General features: G+C 42.3%; 1 protein-coding gene across 5 annotated transcripts in view; it reads left to right on the top strand.

Moving 5' to 3' along the window:
• The window catches only part of LOC106571269 (collagen alpha-1(XII) chain), a 99,039-nt gene extending 76,027 nt beyond the window's left edge, over positions 1-23,012 (top strand). For 4 of the 5 annotated variants that reach the window (XM_014144098.3, XM_014144102.3, XM_014144095.3 and 1 more), the window contains 25 exons: positions 59-211; positions 308-382; positions 1,933-2,072; positions 2,254-2,377; positions 2,707-2,850; positions 3,268-3,432; positions 3,567-3,605; positions 3,781-3,919; positions 5,280-5,422; positions 6,032-6,141; positions 11,619-11,777; positions 12,068-12,145; positions 13,783-13,869; positions 14,311-14,364; positions 14,768-14,863; positions 15,384-15,437; positions 16,823-16,876; positions 16,995-17,048; positions 17,401-17,472; positions 17,594-17,629; positions 17,733-17,799; positions 17,964-18,149; positions 18,836-18,904; positions 20,354-20,524; positions 22,113-23,012. In XM_014144098.3, coding sequence (XP_013999573.3) covers positions 59-211; positions 308-382; positions 1,933-2,072; positions 2,254-2,377; positions 2,707-2,850; positions 3,268-3,432; positions 3,567-3,605; positions 3,781-3,919; positions 5,280-5,422; positions 6,032-6,141; positions 11,619-11,777; positions 12,068-12,145; positions 13,783-13,869; positions 14,311-14,364; positions 14,768-14,863; positions 15,384-15,437; positions 16,823-16,876; positions 16,995-17,048; positions 17,401-17,472; positions 17,594-17,629; positions 17,733-17,799; positions 17,964-18,149; positions 18,836-18,904; positions 20,354-20,524; positions 22,113-22,189 — 2,546 coding nt within the window. In that variant the 3' untranslated portion in view covers positions 22,190-23,012. Of the gene's footprint in view, positions 1-58; positions 212-307; positions 383-1,932; positions 2,073-2,253; positions 2,378-2,706; positions 2,851-3,267; positions 3,433-3,566; positions 3,606-3,780; positions 3,920-5,279; positions 5,423-6,031; positions 6,142-11,618; positions 11,778-12,067; positions 12,146-13,782; positions 13,870-14,310; positions 14,365-14,767; positions 14,864-15,383; positions 15,438-16,822; positions 16,877-16,994; positions 17,049-17,400; positions 17,473-17,593; positions 17,630-17,732; positions 17,800-17,963; positions 18,150-18,835; positions 18,905-20,353; positions 20,525-20,856; positions 21,295-22,112 lie in introns of those variants that run through there. The other variant, XM_014144099.3, reaches the window with a different exon arrangement.
• The last annotated feature ends 2,586 nt before the right edge of the window (positions 23,013-25,598 follow it).

The following is a 25,598-nucleotide window of genomic DNA, read 5'->3' as shown; positions in this document are numbered from 1 at the left end:
TCTCTTCTCAACACATGTCAACATGTCTCATATTTGTCTTTGTGCTGTCTCTGTCTAGCCTCCAGTAAAGGTCAGCAGGAGATCACCATCACTGCAGCTCAGAGCCAGTACTGCTTCGAGGGTCTCTCCCCGGACGCTCTCTACAGCGCCACCGTGTTCGTTCAGACCCCCAACTTGGAGGGCCCCGGAGTCAGCACCAAGGAGAGAACCCGTGAGTATCGAAAGTCTTCAAAATGTTACTTTAAGTGTTGTTTTGTGAATTGTCCATTCTTGTCTATTTTGACTTATTGTTATCTCTTTGTCAAAGTGGTCAAGCCTACTGAAGCGCCAACACAACCCCCCACTCCTCCACCACCTCCTACCATCCCCCCTGCATGGGCAGGTAAGCAGAAATGGCACCATATCCACCACATCCATAAAGCCACAGAACCACACGGAACCAATCATAACCCAACGGAACCATACAGAACCACACTGAACCACACAGAACCATACAGAACCACACAGAACCACACAGAATCATACAGAAACACACAGAACCATACAGAACCACACATAACCACACAGCACTGCATCCACCAATGCTATGGAATATTTGAGCTTCAAACCAGCTGTAAGCTTAAAAGACATCCGAATGGTTTTATTTGTGTGTGTTTTTAGTGCCATCAGAATGGTTTTATTTGTGTGTGTTTTTAGTGCCATCCGAATGGTTTTATTTGTGTGTGTTTTTAGTGCTATCAGAATGGTTTTATTTGTGTGTGTTTTAGTGCTATCAGAATGGTTTTATTTGTGTGTGTTTTTAGTGCCATCAGAATGGTTTTATTTGTGTGTTTTTAGTGCCATCAGAATGGTTTTATTTGTGTGTGTTTTTAGTGCCATCAGAATGGTTTTATTTGTGTGTTTTTAGTGCTATCAGAATGGTTTTATTTGTGTGTGTTTTAGTGCCATCAGAATGGTTTTATTTGTGTGTGTTTTAGTGCCATCAGAATGGTTTTATTTGTGTGTGTTTTTAGTGCTATCAGAATGGTTTTATTTGTGTGTTTTTAGTGCTATCAGAATGGTTTTATTTGTGTGTGTTTTTAGTGCCATCAGAATGGTTTTATTTGTGTGTGTTTTTAGTGCTATCAGAATGGTTTTATTTGTGTGTGTTTTAGTGCCATCAGAATGGTTTTATTTGTGTGTGTTTTTAGTGCCATCCGAATGGTTTTATTTGTGTGTGTTTTTCGTGCCATCAGAATGGTTTTATTTGTGTTTTTAGTGCCATTAGGTGAAAGTAATAAAAAGGCAGGTTTAGAGAATATGCAAAACACTCAACATCTCATTATTTGGCAGAAGCAGAGACCTGCAGACTTATTTCCTCTAGATCAGAGTTAGTGTTAGTGCCAGTGTTAAACTAATGGCCGCCACATGGTCCACACAGACCCCCAGGGTTTTTCAATGGAACACAACCATTGACTAATGAATAACCTAGGTGTCCAAAGAAGCTGTTTGTTTGATAAGATATTGTGTAAAACTTGTTTATGGACTCAGACTTGGAGCACAGGATTGCGAGAGATAAAAAAAAGGTGCTCTACCACATCAGGCAGACATTATCTTTTGTTTTGCCAACTACTTTTTTTGTACTAAGCGAGAAAGCCATTAAAGAGCAGTTCATTTCCAGCCCTCATGGTGACCAAATGTTTCTTGTTTTGATCATTTTTTTCAGGAAAGTTTGATCAGTTAAACCAATAATTGCTATGTACAGCTTCATTATGTCATTGTTTTCCTCGATGGTTTTGTTTTTGAGATTCCTGCAGACGTTTTTATTTTCTAGGTTGCCCACTCTCTTTCTGATGCCTGGCTGATGCCTGGTGTTCCAGGCAGCTCAGAGTCTGTGGCCTGCCATGGAATCTATGTAGTGCAGTTCATTGAGTTGTTTTTCTTCTGTCTCAGTGTGCAAAGGTGCCAAGGCAGATGTGGTGTTCCTTATTGACGGCTCGTGGAGTATCGGGGAAGAGAGCTTCCGGAAAGTGGTGCAGTTCGTCTTCAGCATGATTGGAGCCTTCGACGTCATCGGATCGACAGGAATGCAGGTGTGTAGTGCTGTAAATAGAGGTATAAATCGTGTTACAATATGCTTTTAAGACTATTATTGTTAGTCAACTTGGTGATAGCTGTTAGTTTTAGCATAACATACTACATAGAATACCAGGTACGCCATGACATCATACTACAACTCCTCGTAATGCTCATGTCTGTTTACTTTGGAAACAGGTGTCGTTCGTTCAGTACAGCGATCAAGCAAAGACAGAGTTCAGACTGAACTCTTACTCGGACAAGGGCAGCGGTCTCGCTGCTCTACAACTCATTCAGTACAGAGGAGGAAACACTAAGACCGGTGAGCCTCTTCCCAAACCCAGCACCCACCAACTAGTCTCAGGTTGTAAACGTTACAATGACACCAACACGTTCCATGAGCCTGGTCCCAGATCGGTGTCTGCTCTTAACAAATCCATTACTGTCACTGGCATGATAATGAGTGACAAGGAGTTGGCATTATGGCACAAACAGACTGGCATTCAGGCTAACATTTCAATGGATGCAAGTCAAACATGCTTATTCTTTATAGATCCATCCACTAAATAGACATTGTTGTCTATACAAAGTTATCCGATATCACACTAATTAAATTGTCATTTTCATTGACCTTTCTTTGTTCTTGATCAGGTGTTGCTCTGAAGCATGTCAAGGAGAAGGTATTTACGTCCGAAAATGGAATGAGGAGGAACGTCCCCAAGGTTGTGGTAGCTGTCACAGACGGTCGTTCTCAGGATGAGGTGAAGAAAAACGCTGCCGCCCTGCAGCATGCTGGTAAGGGTTACTGAGTTTGCTGAACAGGAATCTTCCAGTCAAACCGTCAATCACAACGAGTGTGTTGTTTGTGTTGTTTATCTTGTCATTGAATTATCGACAATCTGTAACTTATTAGAATCATCAATACACATAGTTGGTTATGTGAGTTTATAAACTGGGTGGTTCAAGCCCTGAATGCTGATTGGCCGACAGCCATGGTATATCATGTCGTATACCACCGGTATGACAAAACATACATTTTCACTGCTCTAATTACGTTGGTAACCAGTTTATAATAGCAATAAGGCACCTTGTGTCCAGGCACTCCGCGTTGCGTCGCGCATAAGACCAGCCCTTAGCCGTGGTATATTGGCCATATATATACCACACCTTCTCGGGCCTTATTGCTTAAGTGTGAACATGTTCCTCCTCCAGGTTACAGTGTGTTTGTGGTTGGTGTTGCCGATGTGGATTATGCTGAGCTGCAGAACATTGGGAGCAAGCCAAGCGACAGACACATCTTCGTTGTGGATGACTTCGACGCCTTTGCAACTATCCAAGACAACCTTGTGACCTTCATTTGCGAAACCGCAACATCATGTGAGCTTTTTTGGGTCTTTTGTATTTTGGATAACACTTAAATTAATCGCTAACTGCTAAATAATTTATCTGCTATGAAAATAAATTCTAGAAACAAATTAAACTGTTGCTTATCTTTGATATTATCTTCACAGCTTGTCCCCTGATCTACCTAAATGGATTCACATCACCTGGTAAATATGCTTAGATGATTAATTATGTGCATCCCAAATTAGAACCAACTGCAGAAACAGCATGCATTATTTCCTCATTATTGTATATGAGGAATTTCTTAGAACGCCCTAGAACTTTGTAGAACTTCCTAGAACCTCCTAGAACTTAGTAAGACTTATTTACCTTGTGTTCTAGGCTTCAGGATGCTGGAGGCGTTTAACCTAACAGAGAAGACCTATGGCTATATCAAGGGAGTGTCTATGGAAACTGGTTCCTTCAACAGCTACACAGCCTATAGACTCCATAAGAACTCCTTCCTGACCCAGCCCACCACGTGAGTCTGAGATACCATTGTCTTGGATTAGAAAATTCTGGTATTTTACCACAGGTATTCCAGGTTTGAAAATTCCCGGAATCAGGAGGGAATAATAATCCAACCAACCAGAATTTCTGGATAACCAAGGCATTTTGTGAAAGTTGACAGAATTTTGCAACTCTACCATCGTCTCTGGCTTGGATTGCTCAATTCTACATCTTGTGGTTGTATGTCTGCGCTGTTTTTCTGAGCTAATGGATTTAACGGATAATTGAGTTGCAGCACAAAACCTGCCAGCACTTGCTGTGGATCTCTGGTGAATTACATGTCTTTAAAACATGCTGGAAAACATTATCTCAAAACCCTACTTAGCTGAGCACGATTTGTTAATATGTTCCCTAATCATTCCATATGCTGTGGGTGACCTTGTCATGGCTTGATTGACCTTTGATGGAAAGCAGCACCTAGAGTAGCATTTGATCTGCAGAATAAAAACATCAATACTTTTTTTCATCAATACTTTTTTTCCATTGTAAAAACTGTAAAACCAAGGAATTTGGGGAAAGTTGCTGTACTTTCGCAACCCTAATACTGTTTGTTCAGATTCTAATGATATTCTCAGACTGAAAGCTTGTCTACGCTCAAGTGGAGGAAGACTCAGGAGATGGAGGTCAATGTAGGGAGACAACCGTTAAGAAGTTATATGTTTTCGAACGTTACTTTTTTGTGGGTCCTTTCCATCATGTAAAAACTGTATAAACGTCTGTTTGGCACTTGGATATAGGCCAGGCCACTAACATGACACGTCTTGCCCAACTATGTTCAGACTGACTGTTAGACACCATTCCCCTCTAAACTAGGTCAATAGATTTACGACATCCTGTTAAGTGTTAAGCAGTGATCTGAAGTTCTGGCATATTGTTCAATCTGAAGTTCTGGCATACTGTTTATTTCACTCAGCCCACGTAGCTCAGAGACATCCAACTCCACTGTCTATCTCCTACATCATACATCTCTAAGCGCTTTATCAGCTGCACAGTAGGCCTATCAAATATCCCCGGTCAGCTTAACATTCCACATAGTTTTACCTCTGTTTTTTACTCAAAGGAACAAATTCATCCATATCCCAGTGCTACATAAACATATGGTAATACTGTTTTAACCATTTCATATGTATATACTGTACTGTATTCTAGTGAAATCCTATTGAACTATTTCTGTACATATGCTATTCTATCCACGTATTCTTCAGATATCCATATACTGTCCATAATGTCTATACATCCCATCACATATTTACTGTGTATTGATGGTGAGTTGATTTTGTAGTTTTTGAATGGTCAGTCTAATTGTGGGTGTTGCGTGGGGGTTTGAACAGAGAGATCCACCCTGACGGACTACCTCACTCCTATACCATCATCATGATGTTCCGTCTCCTCCCGGACACACCCACTGAGGCCTTCGACATCTGGCAGGTGTCCACCAAGGACGACAAGCCTGAAGTCGGGGTCACCATCGATCGTAAGGCATTCTAGCCTCTTTGACTTGTGCTGAATGGTTGCGGTTGTGGATTTGAAGGGGTTGAGGGTGGAGGGTTACAGTAAGGGTTACAAGAGGTTCCTGGGGCTGTATCCCAAATGGCACCGTATTCCCTACATAGTGGGCCCTGGTTGAAGAAGTGCACTACATAGGGAATAGGGTGCCATTTGGGATGCTGCATAGAGGAAGGATGAAGTAGTGTTCTGTGAGGAGAAGATATCCAGCAGCTGTAGATATCTTTCTGTGGTTCTGTCTGATATCCTCTCATGGGATCAGTGAATGGATTGTAATGGGCTCCAGAGCACAGGGCTGCATTGGTCTCCCTCAGTAACCACACACAGCCTCATCCAACATCCAGCATTCTGTACTAGCTAGCTTCAGCTGGCCTTTATAAAGCCCCAACCATGCTGTTTTATGTTGTAGCTATCACAACGCATATCTGTTTGTGCTTCATGATAAACTATCCATTGATGATGGTGGAGTCCTGTTTCTAGTTTAGGAGCTTTGCATGACACCAAGTCCTAATGTGATGTTGGAGACCTATCTGTAACCTCTTTCTTTCTCTCTCTAATTGTGTTTTTGTCTTTTCAGCTTCTAGCCAAACTATATCGTATTATAACAAGGATACGAGGGGGGAGATCCAGAGGGTCACTTTTGACAATGATCAAGTGAAGAGAATCTTCCATGGAAGCTTCCACAAGGTAAACACCGACTGCTTGTCTGCGTGACTGTTGGGATTGGAGGAATATACTGGGTGTAGTGAAGTAAATGGCTGGATTATATAACATTCTGGGCCTGGCAACTAAGACTGGAGGTGTGGTACACCAATCACAGCTGGCCCCTTTGTTCTTGCGGTAAGCTTGGCATGTCCCGAGGATATACAGACACTGAGAAGGGATACCTGGCATTCCAAATATGTTATATGTTACAGGAGGTGTACCTCCGATACAGCTACAGACATGTGTGCTGCAAAACGATGTTTGCTTAATCAAACAGATGGTCTTTGACTGTAAATTGTAAAAACCCCAATGTCACATGATGCATGGATTGTTGTTATTGATGGTAATCAATACCTCTCAAAGTAATCAAGAGATAAAAGTGGCAATTGATCTTGTAGCAGTTTCTTAGGACATTAAAGCTAATCAAATGGCTGGTTCATGCTAAGCTGAAGTGGTCGTGTTTGGTCCAGGTCCAACTCCACATAGGTTGGAGCTGGATGAAATTCTAATTCCTTGGTTGTTGGTTTCCAATAGGAACTAGTGGGGCAGAGAAATCAGGGGTGTTGCCATATTTGATCACTTGGATTAGCATTAAGTTCAGTCCCTGAGTTGTAGCCTAAAGGAAGAGAGACCACTAAAGACTATAGGCATAGAGTAGTAGACTGTGTATAAAGAGCTATAAAGAAGAACTCCCCTCTGGTACTTACAGGAATGTTTCTAACAGTGGGAATGCGTCCTTCACCATAAGGTCAGAGCAGGGTGCTCATGGGGGCTGTGGAAATGACGTACTGCAGGGGATGGTGGTGTGGACAACCCTATTACACATTTTCACTACAATCTATAAGTCTTTTTGGGGAGACCATTAAGTCACTGCTGGCGCGCGAGTCTGGAAAATATTGGGTCACTGCTATTGCTATTAAACAATTACATCAGAGAGGCAGTGGAATGCGAGGCTAGGGGGAGGTTTTCTCTGTCTGCCTCTTTCTCACAATCACACTCACTCTTTCTCTCTCTTTCTCTTTCCTTTTTGGCACTGCTGCAGTTTCTCTGCCTGGATGTTGGAGGCAGGCCTAGTTTTGCCTCTGGTAGCTAAACACAGGGGAATTCTTGCTGCTGCTGTTGGGGGGGTGACTCTGTTCTGGGGTTTACCCAGTGTTCCAGCAGGGTTGTGTAGGCCTATATGCTGTATCTGTCCCAGTGTTCCAGCACAATTGTGTACATGCTGTATCTGTCCTAGGGTGAGAGCATATGCCAGATAGAGCTGATACTGGCCACAGCTTCAAATTCAAATCAAATCCAATTTTATTGGTCATACACATATATAGCAGATGTTATTGCGGGTGTAGCGAAATGCTTGTGTTTCTAGCTCCAACAGTGCAGTACTATCTAACAATTCACAGCAAAACACACACATCTAAAAGTAAAAGAATGGATTTAAGAAATACAGTACCAGTCAAAAGTCTGGACACACCTACTCATTCCAGGGTTCCTCACCACTTCTACCACCCTCTACATTGTAGAATAATAGCGAAGACATCAAAACCACAAAACAACACTTATGGAACCTTGCAGTAACCAAAAAAGAGCTAAACAAATCAAAATATACTCCACATCTGAGATTCCTCAAAGTAGTCACCCCCTGCCCTGATGACAGCCCTGCACCCTCTTGGCACTCTCCCAACCAGCCTCATGAGGTAGTCACTTGGAATGCATCTCAATTGCCTTGTTAAAAGTACATTTGTGGAATTTCTTTCCTTCTTAAGGTAGGGTTGGTATACAGAAGATAGCCCTATTTGGTAAAAGACCAAGTCCATATTATGGCAAGAACAGCTCAAATAAGCAAAGAGAGGTCAGTCAATCCGGAAAATTTCAAGAACTTTGTGCAGTCGCAAAAACCATCAAGCGATATGATGAAACTGGTTCTCATGAGAACCGCCACATGAAAGGAAGACCTAGAATTAGCTCTGCTGATAAGTTTAACCAATGGCAAAGCCTGTCATGTCTCCTTTAATAGATGGCACATGACAGGAGACTAGGCGGTTTACTGCTCTCACTGGGGACAGGACCTCAACCACACTTCTCACAGTGACTCTCCCAGTCAGACAGACAGACAGACATACAAACAGACAGTAATGAGCTGGGATTGATTAGTGTAAGCGCTTTTCACTTGTAATTTTCTCTTCTGTCAGTGGAGAGGTTGAGTCTTTCTTTTGCAGAGTGGCAAAATGCACATGTCTTTTTAAGAGGCAGATGACCAATAGTTACAGAGCTGTTGACTTGTAGAATCCACTTCTCCATCCCTGCTGCCAGCATATGCAGCATAAACAAACATGATTTAGACAGGCTAGCTTGAACCCAGACTCTCACTCCCTTATTTGATTGATGTCCTGATTAGTTTTTTTAGCCATCTCTGGCAGGATTATGAAAGTGTTGTATGCTGAGGAAGGCTATGGGCTTTCAAACAGCCGGGTTGCACTGCTTCACCGCAAGGCTGATTTACCTCGATCTAATCAGTCAGGAAAGAGCTAACTCAGAGTTTGAATGGTCTTAGTCGTTCTGCCCCTGAACAAGGCAGTTAACTCACTGTTCCTAGGCCGTCATTGAAAATAAGAATTTGTTCTTAACTGACTTGCCTAGTTAAATAAAGGGAAAAAAAATAAAAATTGTTACCGGCGATGATCCAAAACTCCCTAAAATGGGTTTAACAGACGTGCTCTACTCAACAGGACAAATCCTATGAGGATTCTGAAGGAATTCGGAGCCTCCTGTGGGTATATTTGGTTGAAATACAATACCATTCTATCAACAGGCAAAAAAAACAACTCCCTGCTACTACTGTATAAACCTGCTCTAGATGCCCTTCTCGGATGACAGTTTGAGGGCTTGGTTCTCTCACCAGTAACCCTCTCTTTCAACCGAGATTAGGTAAGTTTACAGTAGGTTTAGCAGATCCACAGGATTCAAACTCTAAAGCAGTTACTTAGACCATGATTGATAGTTGTTAGGAATCATGCAAATATTCATGTCCATAAAGATGATAAATTAGTGTTGACATACCCTGACAGCTCGACTATGCTTTTCATCATTCAACATGAACGTATCAAAAGTTTAATTAATTATCGAAAACCATTGTCTTGTGTTTGGATAATACAATAACAGTCTTATGCCTATCATACCAAACAATACTCAAACAAAGGCATATGGATGTCATGGAAGCTTGAGTCAATGAACAAAAGGAAAACCATAAAGATGTAGGATCTTAATTTGATCACCCTGTTGCAGGAGAACTTCCCTGAATGCAGAACATTTAAAACATGTAGTCTATTTTAGGTTTAAAAAGGCTTCTGAAGTTTGAAATTTCCACTTAGAAATTTCAGACTTGATTTTCCCTGTATCATCCCTACAAAAATGTCAATTAATTATTTTCATGCCCTAGTAAATTGGCTCAAATTAAGCTCTTACATCTGTACAGTATATAGTCCAAATGGGTAGAGAACCCTCAAGACGTATGTATGAAGAGGCTAATATGCTTTAGACGATGGTGAGCATGAGGTCCGAGAGAGAGAGGACATAATCATACTTGAACGGTAGAAGGTCTGGCATAGGGAGGTGCTGTGTAATCTGTCCCAGTGACTGACCGGAGGTCAAGGGAAACCCCAACATCTGTAACGTGGCCGTCACGTCAGTGAGCTTAGAGGGAATGCCATTTTTAACTATGCTGCTTGCTGCACACCACGTTTTTACCAAGACAGGGAAACCTTGACCAAGGGTTTACCTTTTGGTCATTATAGCTTCTTGGCATCTCTTTTCTGCAGGTTAAACTGTCTGATTTTTTTATTGGTCACAAAGATATTTGTTGTATTGCTCTGTTTGAATAGCTGGGTCTAACTCAGAGCTGGGCGTTCTTAGAACTTTCTCTGAACGTTACTAAAGTTTTCTTCTTTAATTGTTTTTAAATAACATTCTTACAACATTGGAACGTTTTCTTAATGTTCTCAGAAGAATTTGAGAACCTGACTTTAAATAGAACCATGAGTAAACCTGTAGGAAACGCTATGATGACGTACTGAAGTTGCCACAGAAATTGCCACAGAATAACACATTCTTTAAACTATTTGAGAACATCCCCAATATCAAACCAGTTGGCGAACGTTCATAGAACATTACCAACATTAAAATTAAATATAACCATGTTTGAACATGAAGGAAACCCTCTGTTAAAGTAATGAAATACTAACTAAATAAAGTTTTTTTGTGAAGTTCCTTAACTGTGCTGAGAATGTTTCAAAGCCAAGCAACTATCCTACAGCATTCCCGGAAAGTTGTGGGAAGGTTGTATGTAAAATAACCATAGGATAACCACGCTCTCACCAAGCGCTAAGAAACATATGGTTCTCAGAACGTTATGTGTTAACTGGGCTTAAACTGAACTGGAGACTGTATAGAGCGCCGTCTGATGATGTAATTTCCTCGAGTGGAGTTGATCATTTCTCCAAGTTGCTTTCTTAGGCTATATATTTACCTTATTTACCCGCTCTCTGTCCAAAACAGATTCACAGTTTCCATAAATTGCTGAGCGTGCTCCACTGTCTGTCTACTCGCTCTCCCAGAAGAATCCTGAGATACAAGCTTCCTCCGCTAGTGGTCTGCAAAACATAGCTATACATTTCCAACGATGTTGACCACAATGAATGAAACCGCATGTGGTTGCCAAATCTCTGGGACTGACTCCATGGCTTGGTACAGTAACATGTTGCCTGCTAAGTAAGAATGTGAATGAACTCCACAGAACAGCAGCTAGCCTCTTGGCAGTAGAGGGAGAGAGTAAAAGGGAGCACTTCTTATGGCACACCACAAAACTACATCATCAGAAGATGTGAGGTTGATCTGAGTAAGGAATAGCAACATAATGCATACATGTGAAACATAGCGGTGGAAAGACTCATCCTTGGTGTACACCACATACACTTTAACCCCATCAGCTCTATAAATCATTGAGCAAGCATTTTTTGCTGAAAACATCTGATCTGGTATTTCCTATTGTGTTTTACCACACCAGATTCATTTTACTGATGATATTACATGCTATATGACTAATATATGTAATTAACAGTTAATACATTAGTACAGATGACTTTTTGAACCAGAACCATGTATCTTATCCTGAGAAAACTTTTAGGACACTGTACATCCTTAGAATTTAGTGTTAGCTATCAGAATGTGTTGAAATCGTGTGGCTTTATTTTTCTCTGGTCTACCTCTTTTGGAGGCTATCAGTGATCACCACATCAAGGAGAGGAAATAACACATCCACATACACCCTGTGTCTCTCTGCGCTCTGTTGTCAACCCCAGATAAGCCAATGATTTGCAGAGTTTCAAGATAGAAAGCAGATGGTCCTAGACGAAAGTATGTCCTGGACGAAGAATGTAACAACTCTCAATCTTTTCTCTATACAGCTCCACATCCTTGTTTCCCCCACCAAAGTCAAGCTGAACCTCGACTGCCAAGAGGTGGCGGACAAGGAGATTAAGGAAGCTGGAAACACGTCCACGGACGGCTATCAAGTCCTAGGCAAAATGTCCAAGTCCATTGGCTCCAAGGGGAAAAGTGCAACTGTAAGTGAACTGTCATACAACGTCAAAGCATATGGACCTGCTGCCCTAGCAGCCTACAAGCAAGTCAGTTATAGTACCCATGTGTATCTGAGTGCTGTTATGACAGGAGGAAGCCTTGAAGCTTACTGTCTCCATCATAGTTTACCCCAAGTGGAGTGTGCCTCAGTTATCCCTATCTGATTCTCTGTGGGCTCTCTGTCTGCATGCTCTTAGTTGGTATTTTTGGATGACAAGGAAGTATCAAAGACACATGTAACTAACACTGTTTCACTTTTTTTCTTGTTCCACAGTTCCAGCTCCAGATGTTCGATATTGTGTGCACCCTGGGCTGGACGAGCAGAGACAGATGCTGTGACCTTCCATCTATGGTGAGTAAGAGCAGCCTCAGTGGACCTCCGCTGAAGTTTTCCCTAGGTACAGATCTAGGATCAGCTTCCTCTGCCAGAATCCTAAACATAGCCCATTAGTGGGGGAAATGCAAAATTCATCCCAGATCAGTGTTTAGGGACAACTTCACCCTACATCTGGACCTCCCTGGAGGGGAGAGGCGGGCAGTACAACTTAACAGACGCAAAACAAGCTCTGAGCAGTCTGTTAACATTTTCACTGACCCATCTCCTTAGTTCTCCTGTTGAGCATATGTGTGTGTGTGTGTGTGTGTGTGTGTGCGTGCGTGTGTGTGTGTTTGTGCACATGCATATTAGACACATGCTTCTAATGCTTGTTGCTTGTCTCATCTTTTAACATTGCAGTAAACAAATGCATACCAAACCCGCATCTCTTAAGGACACACTTACAAAATCCTGAACACATGAAGAAGAAATCTGATTTTCCCAGTGGTCAATTAGTGTGCAGACAGCGAGCTCAGTACATTTCACTTAACCTATGGAAAAGTGATAGCAGCGAAGCATTGCATGATTAGAACTTGACTCTACCAACCCTATGCAGTTGTCCTATCTAATATGTCAAAGACATCGTTGAATGAAAACGTGCCTCAGTACAACGTACATTTCTGGCAGCGGATAAGGAAAGTCATTCAGTCTATATAGAATAGGAAAACTTTAAGCCACCTGTTTTTTCTTCTTAAATTATTCCAACTCTTGGAAGACTCCCATTGGATGTTTGTGAAGCACATGAATTAGGCTGTGCTATAATTGTTTAAATAGCCCAGCTGCAGCTTCAAACGCCTTTTGTCAAGTAGTGTATGTCACTGATTTGCAGTTACCCTGCCTGGTTTCCCCAGAGCCTTGCCATTCGGCGGAGAAGCAATGGCTATCGACTGTAAAGGCATCACAACTATGAACGGCCTTCAACAATACGCACATTAAACAACAAACAGTGCCGAGCTACGAAGACGTTGTCAACAACTCTTGTTACACGTTTCACGTGATGCTTTTACTGTACCACAGGCTCTGGTGTTTTGACCCTGGGTCCTATGCCTCAAAGCCCCTGTTCGACCTCGACTTTCTCACTTTAGTCCCACCAGAGTTATCCATGAACCCGCCTCTGTTTCAACAAGTAAAAGCAGCTTTTGTTTCAAGAGCCCCACGATCACTGTTGCTTGGATACCCAGAATGTAAAAAAAAAATTCTTGTGGGTAGGGCTTTTCAACAATTGGCTTGCTGGAAGCTCATGATGTCCATTGCCACAGGATCGTTGCATGCAACACAGCGGTCTGATTGAGCTGTTCTAGTGAAATATTGCTGTCAACTAAAGAGCATGTACTTCATCTGTTGTATAGTCTTAACATGTACAGTACTACTGGTACTAATACCATCTAATCATTCCAAATAAGCCATATTATCCTGTAACCTCCTGACCCTGCCTCCGTTTACATTTACATTACCATTCAGTCATTTAGCAGACGCTCTTACCCAGAGAAACTTACAGTCATGAAGTCTGTAATTCTGCGTACATGAGACTGGCTGAGCGCATTACCTGCACAGAGAACTTGGTCTGTGTTTTAGGCCAACTCCTGTGCCTCTCTGTTTCCTTTCCCTATCAGAGAGAGGAGTCCAAGTGCCCGTCCCTCCCCAAAGCCTGCACATGCACCTCAGAGAGCACAGGACCCCAGGGACCACAGGGGGCAGTGGTAAGACATCCTCTACAGCTACATCTCAAACGGCACCCTATTACCTGGGCTCTGATAAAATAATAGTGCACTATGTAGCCAATAGGGTGCTTTTTCGGACAAACACTCTTTCCCTCTCTCTGCTGCAGGCCAGGGGGTTCTAGTGAACTCCTTGATCTGCCGATGGAAAATTATCTTTTTTGACACGTTCTTATAAATGTTATGACTGTAGAGTTTCACTCTAAAACATATTCATTATGCAGGACTGACTGTACAATTTGGCCTTTATTTGTTTTTAAAAGGGCAAACCAGAAGGAAACTACAGTAGTCTGCATGTTATGACTACGGAGCCCCCAGGGAGAGAGCATCCATCCTGACAGCATCCTGACAGATGTTGCTCTGGGCTTCTAGACACTCCTCTCCCTCACAGTGTTAACTTGACTAATGCTCTTCCTTCCCCAGGGCGCGCCTGGTAGCAAAGGTCCCAGGGGTGAAAGAGGGGAGAGTGGCCCGGCTGTAAGTACCTCACTAACCTCACCTCTCAGAGTCCCTCTTTAGAGCTGCAGGGTTACATTTTAAAGTCATAACTGATGTCAGTCATAAAGTGGTCAAGGTTGTTGACACAGTTTGGAGAATGTGGAATATTGGAGTGTCCTTTAAACTGAGAACTGTTTGCAGTTTCATGGCTTTGATGTGGAAGAAACACATCTGAATTCACTTATTGGCAATGTGTTTGTCTTCTCGAAACTGAGGGAGGCTCTGTTTGACAGTGCATGCATTCCACGGTTTCTGGTGCCTTCTTCCACATATTGCAACAGTAGCATTTGACTGCACTACTACTTTCAGTCTGGAGATCTCAATATTAACATTCTTTCCAGGTCTAATGGATTCTTATCTCTTGTCTTTGTTTCTCTAATAGGGTCCAATTGGACCACGTGGAGATACAGGCTTGCCAGGACCTATGGGTCTGCCCGGCCCTCAAGGACGCAGTGGGCTGTCTATTCCAGGAGAAGCTGTGAGTCTCACTCTCCCATTGAACACTCCACACTCCTACACACACTCCCCTCTCCCCAGCCACTGCCACACAACGCTCGTTTACAACGGTTAAACGTAAATCCCACGATGACTACACACACCAAATAGGGATAATTTCGGCCATGTATTATGTAAGGAATTTACAAGCTGGAGTAATTGTGGCAAGGGCCTGTAGAGCCTGCATTCCTCCATGTCTGGGGCTAAACATGATATCTGAGGCCTTTAAACCAGCCTGTGCATAAATCACCACTGGGATTTCCTTCTCTGAAACGTACCCAGACTCAAGAGAAATGTCTCATTAACCCATGGCCTGTTTGGACATCACCAATATACTTCCACACATCTCGCACACAACTCTCATCACAGTGTATTTACCTTGGGTTACACAAAGACAGATTGACAGATTTTTGTATTAGGTCTGTCACCCAGGTTAGTGTGTGTTGTGTTATGTATTATATGATCCACTGAGTGTGAATGGGTTTCTCCCTCCACTGTTTCAGGGCCGACAAGGACCAAAAGGAGAAGCTGGTGATTCTGGGCTACCTGGACAGAAAGTGAGTGCTGCTTTGGCTCGCGGCCCCGGCTGTGTTTTAGAACAGGAAACCAAGGATAATTCATAGATATGCTACTACTCTGGCCTCTATGTGGCAAGCCAGAAACAATATTTCTTATGAAGAGGACTCACAAAGAGACAGTAACTAACAACAGGTTGAGATTCCCCAATTTGGATTTATTCTCTGTTAAGTGAGTGGAAAACCATTCAGCCTGATAAACCATTTCTGTTAAACAAAGGCTTCTAGTCAGGCCGTCCACATTAGGCCTTCGTCCTTGTGTCAGTTGTTGTACTGCAGTGCCTCCCTCTTTGTGTCAGTTGTTGTACTATGGTGCATAGAAAGCTGATGAGGTGATAAAAAATGTAAGAAAGAAAAATCCGGTTTCCTGGAGCCTATGTTTTGTAACGTACCAACCGTCTATGATAGATGGCATAGCTACACAGAACATCATGGTAAACGACATTTACATTTTACATTTACGTCATTTAGCAGACGCTCGTATCCAGAGCGACTTACATAACGAAGCTGGCTCTTCTGTTTAATCAACATTGACAACATTCAATGATTTCCAGGCTTAGCTTGTGACTTTTTACACAACAACAATGCACTTCCATGTGTCCTCAGACATCTGCATTTTAGAGATCTTCTGAGATGGTCTTCATTAGACCGACAGCGCCACAAATAAATAGGAGCTCCAGTTCTCATACATAAAATGGCATCTTTGTACTTCTAGAAATAGCCCACTTCTTTGATTTATAGATTAAATAAAAGAAAAGAGAAGCCTCTTTTGTGACTGAAAGATGTCTGCTAGTAAACTCAGAGTATTTCTATGCTGAGTGAATTCTGATTTAGGAACCAAGCCCTCACCCTCCCCGTATAAAATAAAATAAAATAAACCTTGGTTCGGAATGAATGCAGCTGTGTTTATGCCACAAGACACTGGCGAATGAATTACCCAGTGTAAGATAATTATTGATTCCAAGTTAAAAGCCTTGGTGAACCCATCCCCAAAGTGATTGTGGGTAGTGTTTGCAGGTGACCATGCTAGAACAGATGCTGTGGCAACATGCATTTAATGACTTGCAGAGTACGCAGCCCTGTTTTATAATGGCCAATAAAATGGATCTGGAATATATTATGTTCCCTGTAAATCTTATGCCAAAGCATCAAAGGCGAGAGAGGATTGACAATAAAAAAGTGAGCAGGGTTTTTGAGCAAACGAGAAATAAAATGGAGATTTACTGTCTGACACACGGAAAACTTGTGGTGAAACAAACTGGTTTGAGTTGGTTGGTCAAAGGAACGTGACCTGTGTTAATGTGGGCTGTGAGGGGGAAAACATATCCAGTTCTGAAGTGGGTTATGTTTCTGTCTTTTTCCCCCAGGGTCCACCTGGGGTAGCTGGGACCATCGGCCCAATTGGACCTGCTGGACCTAGGGTGAGTCAATAGGCCATTGTCTAATGATCACACAATGTCTAGGCCTAGGGTTTAATGTGCTTGATCCTGTCATCTCAATAACTTGTTTAACTCTATTGTCTGTGTGTTGCAAATGCAGGGACCCCAAGGAAAGGAGGGACAGGCCGGATCCAGAGGCCCAACAGGACCAATGGTATGTTCAGACAAAATGCAGTCAGAGAGAGAAAGGAATCTATGTACTGCATATCATGTCACTGTCAAGCTCATAATCTCCTAAACTATAGTAAAGACAGACCATAAGTCTCTTGAATGTAATCTGATTGGTTCCTTTGTTTGTGTCACTGTATCTGATTGGTTCCTTTGTTTGTGTCGCTGTATCTGATTGGTTCCTTTGCTTGTTAATGTCTTAACTGATTGATTGATTTTATCTGCCAGTAAAAAAAAAAAACATATGCACACAGTACATACATTTTTTTACTTTCCATTGTGTTCCCTTAAAGTGCATGGTGTATCAGATTGATGATTTTGTGCTTGTCACTGTTCAGGGACCTCCCGGATCTCCTGGAATGCCTGGGGCTTCAGGAAAACCAGGAAAGTCTGGTGACAGAGGTGTTTCGGTAAGCATATATCTCACCAAATTTCATAATCCAGTTCTCCGTGTTATGCAAACCACGGAAAGGCAAAGTTGTTGCATCATACAGTGAAATGTAAGGGCCTTGTATTCTTCTGTTAATTCAGGGAGCCAATGGTATGAAAGGGGACAGAGGAGAGAGAGTGAGTAACATCCCCAAGGGTCCATCTTCAAGTTTTTAACCTCAGTTAATCTCAGTAAGTCATGTATATTCATCACCAAGCCTTCCTCCTTGTTTGCTTCTAGGGTGACTTTGCTCCTCAGAACATGATGCGATCCATTGCCAGACAAGTGTGCGAGCAGATAGTTAATGGTGAGTGGGCCTTTTTTTTAGCACTACATTCAGAAGGAGTTCTGCCACTACAGTGAAATCAAAGTCCTAACAGAGTCTGTATTTCATTAAATGTCTGAAATCAAAGTCCTAACAGAGTGTGCATTTCATTAAATGTCTGTTACCTTTTCAATGTCGACTTTTAGGACAAATGAGTCGAGTCAATTCGATGCTGAACCAGATTCCCAGCGGTTACCGTAGCAGCAACAACCCAGGTCCCCCCGGATCCCCAGGGCCCAGCGGTAACCAGGGTCCCCGTGGAGAGCCCGGACAGACAGGCAGGAACGGATTCCCAGGAAGTCCTGGACAACCTGGCCCGCAAGGAGAGAGAGGTACGTTGTCCCGCATGTCCATTGCTGTCAGAAGCCCAAGAATTCCCCTATGTTGACCCAATAAAGATGTTTGTCAATAGGTCTATATGTTGACTAATACATTTTTTTGTCAATAGGTTTAGCTCAGGAGTGTCAAACTCAATTCCTGGAAGGCTGTGAGTCTGCGGGTTTTCGCTCCTCCCTTGTAGTTAGGAACTCCTCACCTGGTTGTCTAGGTCTTAAGTGGACACACATTGAAAGGAAATAACAAAACCAGCAGACACACAGCCCTCCACCGCTGACCTAGCTGTTCAATATCAGTAGGCCTAACTAGTGTCTTGCTGTGTGGAATCAGAAGATAATCAATCATATCACGGTTGGAACAAAGACTGGACATTTTTCCATAGACGAGCCATTTTGTCTTACTACTGTCTTAGCAATGGAATGAAGCCTTCAGGGACTTTTCCAAAGTCTCATCTTCACAACATATTCCATTCGTCTCAGTAGCTCTGTCTGTATTTCTGTGTGTCTTTCTGTAGGCCTGTCTCAGACTGTTTTCAGTGGCTTGGGAAATGTCCATCAATTTTTCCCCCTGCAAGCTTTATTAATATTTAACTTCCTGTGTCATAATGGTTTCATTAGGCTTTTCTCTTTGAGTTGTCCTTGTCTTTGTCTGCTGTCAGTGATTCTGGTTGTTTGTTTCTCAGGCCCGGCAGGAGAGAAAGGTGATCAAGGAACACCAGGAGTCGGACAGAGAGGACAAAGAGGACCACCTGGTTAGTTTCACACAACATTTCCGCTCCAGGTCCACAACAATCCACTCCTCCTTTGTCCTGTATTGCATCGTATGTGAGTCTTAATAGCAACACCCATCTCCTTCCATGAGGGTGCTCATTCAGTAAACTTATTATTTTGTTTCAATCTGGGGAAATCAATCGTTACTTTACTTTAGCTACAGTAATGGGAGTCATTTCTCACCACATCTCTCATTGTAAGTTGGGTGTGTCACTGTGAATTGAACCATTCCTCCCATTTAAAATCTGCCTTGCAGGAAGTAACTACAGGCTACAGATCAGCTCAGAGGTGTTGCCTGAAGCTGTGCTGGGCCAGCTGTGCTTAATAAATTATCAACGCTGCTGTCCAGTGTTTTCCCAGTTAAACACTCTGCATTCTAGGGGATTTATGTTGCCTTTGTGTGTGAGGTGCTCATATGCACAGATGTTGAAATAAATGCTCTGTTCACACTGGGGTAAACATTAATTACCGCACCTGAAGATAGGACCCATCCGAACTCTATGACACCTCATGGTTCGAAAACTGCCAGTTCAGATTGAAAGCAATGGAGAGCAGTTACAGTTGCAAATGTGAAAACCAAAAGAGTGAGAGAGGTTTATGTGTGCGACTTATCTGTACCAAAAAGATAAGTGACATCAAACTGTCTGGATATAGTCACCAGAGTTGATTTCAGAATGAGCTCTGCTTAGACACTCTCCATCCCTTCTAATGGCTTGAGCTGACAGAGGTCATAGTTTGTGTACTGAAACCAAGGATTCCCTTTGGTTTAACCCTGTAATGCAGAATCATTAGATTCCAGACAAACTGCCTACCAAGACATCCAACAATAACATGAGCTCATCCAGCCAGGGGCTGTAGCGTAACAATACAGGTGTAGCTAATACAGTCATCCAGTCTTCCACTTCCATACAGCACGTTTAACTATAAAGCACTGGACTTCCAGAAGCCTGGTCTTCACCAAGGAGAGCCTGGAGAAAAAACATGCAATTTACTTAGTACTACAAGGTCAAGACTTGTGGAAAGTGGTCTTGAATCGGGGGGAAAGGAATTTCCCAGGATACTGGGGAAGCTAGCTGATGGTGAGTGATTGTTCATGGGCTGATCAGATGGACATGCTGAGGTCTTCTTGTGGCCTCATTCACAACCCATGTTTAAAGGACTTGAAGGAACATGGATGAAAGGCTGAAGGAGTAAAGGTGAAAATTCCAAGCTTAGGCTTTTATAAACGTCTAGACGAAACAGAGGAGGGAAAAAGGTTCAACGAAGGAATCCAGGTTTTTCCTTCAGCTTCAGTTTGTCCTTTTTTTTAATTGAATGTTCCAAGTTGTTGTGGCAGAACCAGGTACTACTCTTATAGTTCCCACTGATGTCACAGGGCGACGACACTCAGATGGGTTCTGATTGGTTGGTTGTGATATTTTCTCTCTCAGGCCCAGCAGGCGAGACACGGACCGGCCCTCCAGGCTCCGCAGGCTCCACCGGGCCCCGCGGTCCTCCTGGGCGCCAAGGGTTCGCAGGTATTAGGGGCCAACCTGGCACTCCTGGCTACTGTGACTCTTCCCAGTGTGTCGGCATTCCTTACAATGGACAAGGATACCGAGGTATGTAACTGGAAAGGTAGATTGCATGACATCCTCAATGACTGCATGACGCCGCAGCATGAAACATGAGTTACAAGCATGAGTAGTTACTACATAGTTACTACATAGTTACTACATAGTTGCTTCATAGTTGCTTCATAGTTGCTTCATAGTTGCTTCATAGTTACTACATAGTTGCTACATAATATAAGTACAGTACAGGCTGATGACAAATGGATATATTCCAGAAAGGACTATATATAAATTGTGATAATTGATTTGTTAACATTAGGAGAGAAAGTAAATATTCCCATACCAACTGAAGACTAACACCCTGTTTGACCTTATTTCAGGTTCACCATAGTAAACTTTCTAAATCGCCTGTGCTGCTTTCACTTTGAATTCCTGAAAAAAGTCCTCTTACTGAGATACTTGCTCACGCGCTCTAGAGCTGTTTGAGGATAACCACCAAAGGATAACATTAACAAACTATGTAGAGAAAGACAAGAACAACAACGTGGACTGGTACTAACAACATTGTAGAGCAACTAGAACAAACAAGCATCGGTGATGGCAACAACGTAGTGGTCTGTTTGCATCTTGAAGCCAAAGAACGAACGGAGAAACCTATCGGGTGGAGGACCATATACAAACAAACAAACAAACAAAAACAAACAAAAACACTAACCAGGTTGTATTTTGTAGCAGAGAGAATCAACAACTTCAACAATATTAATATTGTTACTCTTGAGGTGTTATCTGTAAATAAACTAATGGTCCCTTGTAAATTATGTTTGAATCACATCCACAAAATGTAGGTTTAACACCTGTAGTTACACTTTTGCCTTGTAACCTGCTGCTTGCTGAATGCCAACATGAATGCCTCTTTTTCTACCACGTCCCCACAAGTGATGTTTCTGTAGCCTACACACACACACACACACCACACACACACACACACACACACACACACACACACACACACACACACACACACACACACCACACACACACCCCGACTGCTCAGGCTCATATTGTACCACGTTCCCCTGGAGGTAGTGTTTCTCTCTACGTACACAGTAGGAGCATTCTAAGAATCGTCATTCATACATTTTTCTGGTTCTCATTTCTTTATTTTGCTGTAGTATTAATGGATATTCTACCACTACCAGCTGGTTACCTCTGTTATGTTATGAGGAATAACATCACAAAATGTATGAATAGGCTGGTGCTAGAATGACTTGATTTTTGATATTTTGTGTTGATATTTTGTAAATGAATGAGCTGCAGAAAATGGCAATGATGATTCTGTTAAATTATTGAACCCACCCACCACCACTCAAACTGGACTAACATTGAAATGCTAACATCAGACAGATTTAGAAAATGCACTGAATTGTTTACAAACCCTTTCTATCAGTGCCCTTGAAAATCACAACCTATCTGTATATGGCCACGTCCACTCAATTGTGTCATTTCACCAGTATACTGCATGTCCAAGCCTGAAAATAAAACATACTGTAACACAACAGTTCATTTTGTGCATGTTGAGACATACTCTGCAAATTACACTCATGTTCAATCGGCATAAAACACTATTTCCAACCAGAGCCATATTCACCTGAGCCTGAAACCTACGTAGTCCCAACACCTGAAGAAGAAGATGATTCACAAAACGAGCGTTGAGAGAGGTCACTATCAAGAAAGGAATCCAAAAGGATAGCGTTATAAAATAGGTTATTTTTTGTTCTTCTTGTGTTTGTTTTTGTTTTGTTCACATATGGTGTCATTAAGGGCTATGCACATTTCACTAAAAAGAGGTTTGATACCTCATCTATATTTGGAAGTACCTTAAATCATATGTGAATTCATCTTTTGTTGGGGGGAGGGGGAAACAAAAACAAAATCCTATACATTTTTCCATGACAATCTGTGAGCTTGCTGTTTTTTTCCTATTGTGTATTTTGCTTGTAACATATCTGCATTAAGTGTTTATCGAATTGCAGTGTTGGACAATGCAAATGTTTGTTCACACAGTGTTGGGCATCCAATGAAAAACACTTCTCTTTTCAATCACGGTTCATTCAAAATGTCTGATTATCAATTTATGTTTTATTCCTATTTTATACTTTTGCTCTCTTTTTCACTTGAAAGATGGCCATCTGTTCACCATCTACCTAAAGTTTTCATCTTCAGTACTGCAGTTTAACATGGCTTCCATTTTGTATCTTTAGACTAAATATTTATCAGTTTTCTTATATCAACTCACAGCTGATTTTACCAAAGGTTGCATGTTTGTGGTGTATATTTAGTATGTTTTTTAATCAGAATATAGTTGTTATCATTGTTGTTTTATCAATATCGAATGCAGTTGGAATTTGTGTGCAAGACTATGAATATGGTATTGCTGCTTCATGTTTTAACTTCAAATTGTGAGTACCACAGCCTTATTTTCTTATTTATTTCTGAAACAGAAGAGGCATTTTTCAATAAAACTACTGAAAATGTGCTCTCGTGTCATTCATTATTTCACTGCAGCTTAATATAGGATTTGGAAATTGATTGTTTTTCAGGGGTATGGTTTAATACATTCACAACAATCAAATCAAGAAAGAAGCCACTGCTAGAAAACTGCCATAAAAAAGCCAGACTACGGTTTGCAACTGCACATGCGGACAAAGATCGTACTTTTTGGTCTGATGCACGGGGGTGGCAGCATCATGTTGTGGGGGTGCTTTGCTGCAGGAGGGACTGGTGCACTTCACAAAATAGATGGCATCATGAGGAGGAAAATTATGTTGATATATTGAAGCAACATCTCAAGACATCAGTCAGGAAGTTAAAGCTTGGTCACAAATGGGTCTTCGAAATGGTCAATGACCCCAAGCATACTTCCAAAGTTGTGGCAAATGGCTTAAGGACAACAAAGTCAAGGTATTGGAGTGGCCATCACAAAGCCCTGACCTCAATCCCATAGAAAATGTGTGGGCAGAACTGAAAAAGCGTGTGTGAGCAAGAAGGCCTACAAACCTGACTCAGTTACACCAGCTCTGTCAGGAGGAATGGGCCAAAATTCACCCAACTTATTGTGGGATCCTGTGGAAGGCTACCCGAAACGTTTGACCCAAGTTAAACAATTTAAAGTCAATGCTACCAAATAGTAATTGAGCGTATGTAAACTTCTGACCCACTTGGAATGTGATGAAAGAAATAAAAGCTGAAATAAATAATTCTCTACTATTATTCTGACATTTCACATTCTTAAAATAAAGTGGTGATCCTAACTGACCTAAGACAGGGACATTTTACTAGGATTAAATGTCAGGAATTGTGAAAACTGAGTTTAAATGTATTTGGCTAAGGTGTATGTAAACTTCCGACTTCAACTGTATATCTGATGGTTAGACGACATGGATGAGAGCGTGACCCTGGACAACACCCTGTCGTTCTCCGCTAACATCAAGGCGGTGACCCGATCCTGTAGGTTCATGCTATACAACATTCGCAGAGTATGACCCTGCCTCACACAGGAAGCGGCGCAGGTCCTAATCCAGGCACTTGTCATCTCCCGTCTGGATTACTGCAACTCCCTGTTGGCGGGGCTCCCTGCCTGTGCCATTAAACCCCTACAACTCATCCAGAACGCCGCAGCCCGTCTGGTGTTCAACCTTCCGAAGTTCTCTCACGTCACCCTGCTCCACGGCACACTCCACTGGCTTCCAGTTGAAGCTCGCATCTGCTACAAGACCATGGTGCTTGCCTACGGAGCTGTGAGGGGAACGGCACCTCCGTACCTTCAGGCTCTGATCAGGCCCTACACCCAAACAAGGGCACTGCGTTCATCCACCTCTGGCCTGCTGGCCCCCCTACCTCTGCGGAAGCACAGTTTCCACTCAGCCCAGTCAAAACTGTTCGCTGCCCTGGCACCCCAATGGTGGAACAAGCTCCCTCACGACACCAGGACAGCGGAGTCAATCACCACCTTCCGTAGACACCTGAAACCCCACCTCTTTAAGGAATACCTGGGATAGGATATAGTTATCCTTCTAACCCCCCCCCCCCCCCCCCCCAAAAAAAAGATATAGATGTACTATTGTAAAGTGGTTGTTCCACTGGATATCTTAAGGTGAATGCACCAATTTGTAAGTCGCTCTGGATAAGAGCGTCTGCTAAAGAGTAGAGTTCAGATTTTGGAGAATACACAGAGGTGTACAAATCCATTAGGACTATGTCTTATTGTTTTTCCCATTGAGGACCAAGTGTTTTCATTCATTATTTTAAGCGCTATCCTCTGGATCCACATTGTACATTTTGTTGTATGTCTTTTACCCAAATAAATGACATTAAATTAGATTCAATTCAAACAGATGGAGCCATTTATTTATTTTTACTAAAAAACACGTTCCTAAGGGTACAATGAAAAGATTTAAGGAAGTTCACTACGTCTATATGCAGCTCTGGCGTTTTTCATCAGCACAGTTCTGGTATTTAATTGAAAAGGGATGAGCAGGGAGGGAGGAGGAATGTCCTTGCTCCTCAGCGTACCACTCTTATCAATAATGAGCCTTTGAAGTGAATCCATGATTTTCCCTAGAGAGGCATGGAGATTAAGATGCTGCTCTTTGATGGTGGTAAAATTAAAAACAGATTTCCAGGAGAAATAGTCTCAAGTCGCCATTTTCTCTGAGTATAAAACCAATATCATGTGACCTCTTCTTGAACCCGCCCAACAAAAAGTTCATCAAAGGGACGACTGGACGTCAAATCCCAATTGTTTAAACAGTATCAGTATCCTTGATCCTTGAAGTAGTTGTGAATGATGGTCGTTCTGTCATTACACTGTAAGTTCTACATGATTGGAAAAGAAGGTGTCATCATTGTCGTGTTTTTGATGCATGTTATGTTATAGATGCATAAGATTACTGCCTATAAAAAGTAGTTCACCTCTCAAAGCCAGGGGTGACTCACGTCTTGGGGTCAGAGACGATACTATTGGCACAGGTGCTCTGGCTGAGTGCAGCACGTTGTCTCGCAGACGCCAGGCCAGATGAAAGAGCAGCCTTTTGCACATTTGCAAACCATTCCTGGTGCACTG

The sequence above is a fragment of the Salmo salar genome, chromosome 15, assembly GCF_965601325.2.
Source record: "Salmo salar chromosome 15, fSalSal1, whole genome shotgun sequence".
Lineage (NCBI taxonomy): Eukaryota > Metazoa > Chordata > Actinopteri > Salmoniformes > Salmonidae > Salmo > Salmo salar.
The sequence above is the reverse complement of the archived record's forward strand: the minus strand, read 5'-3'. Positions and strand labels throughout refer to the sequence as shown.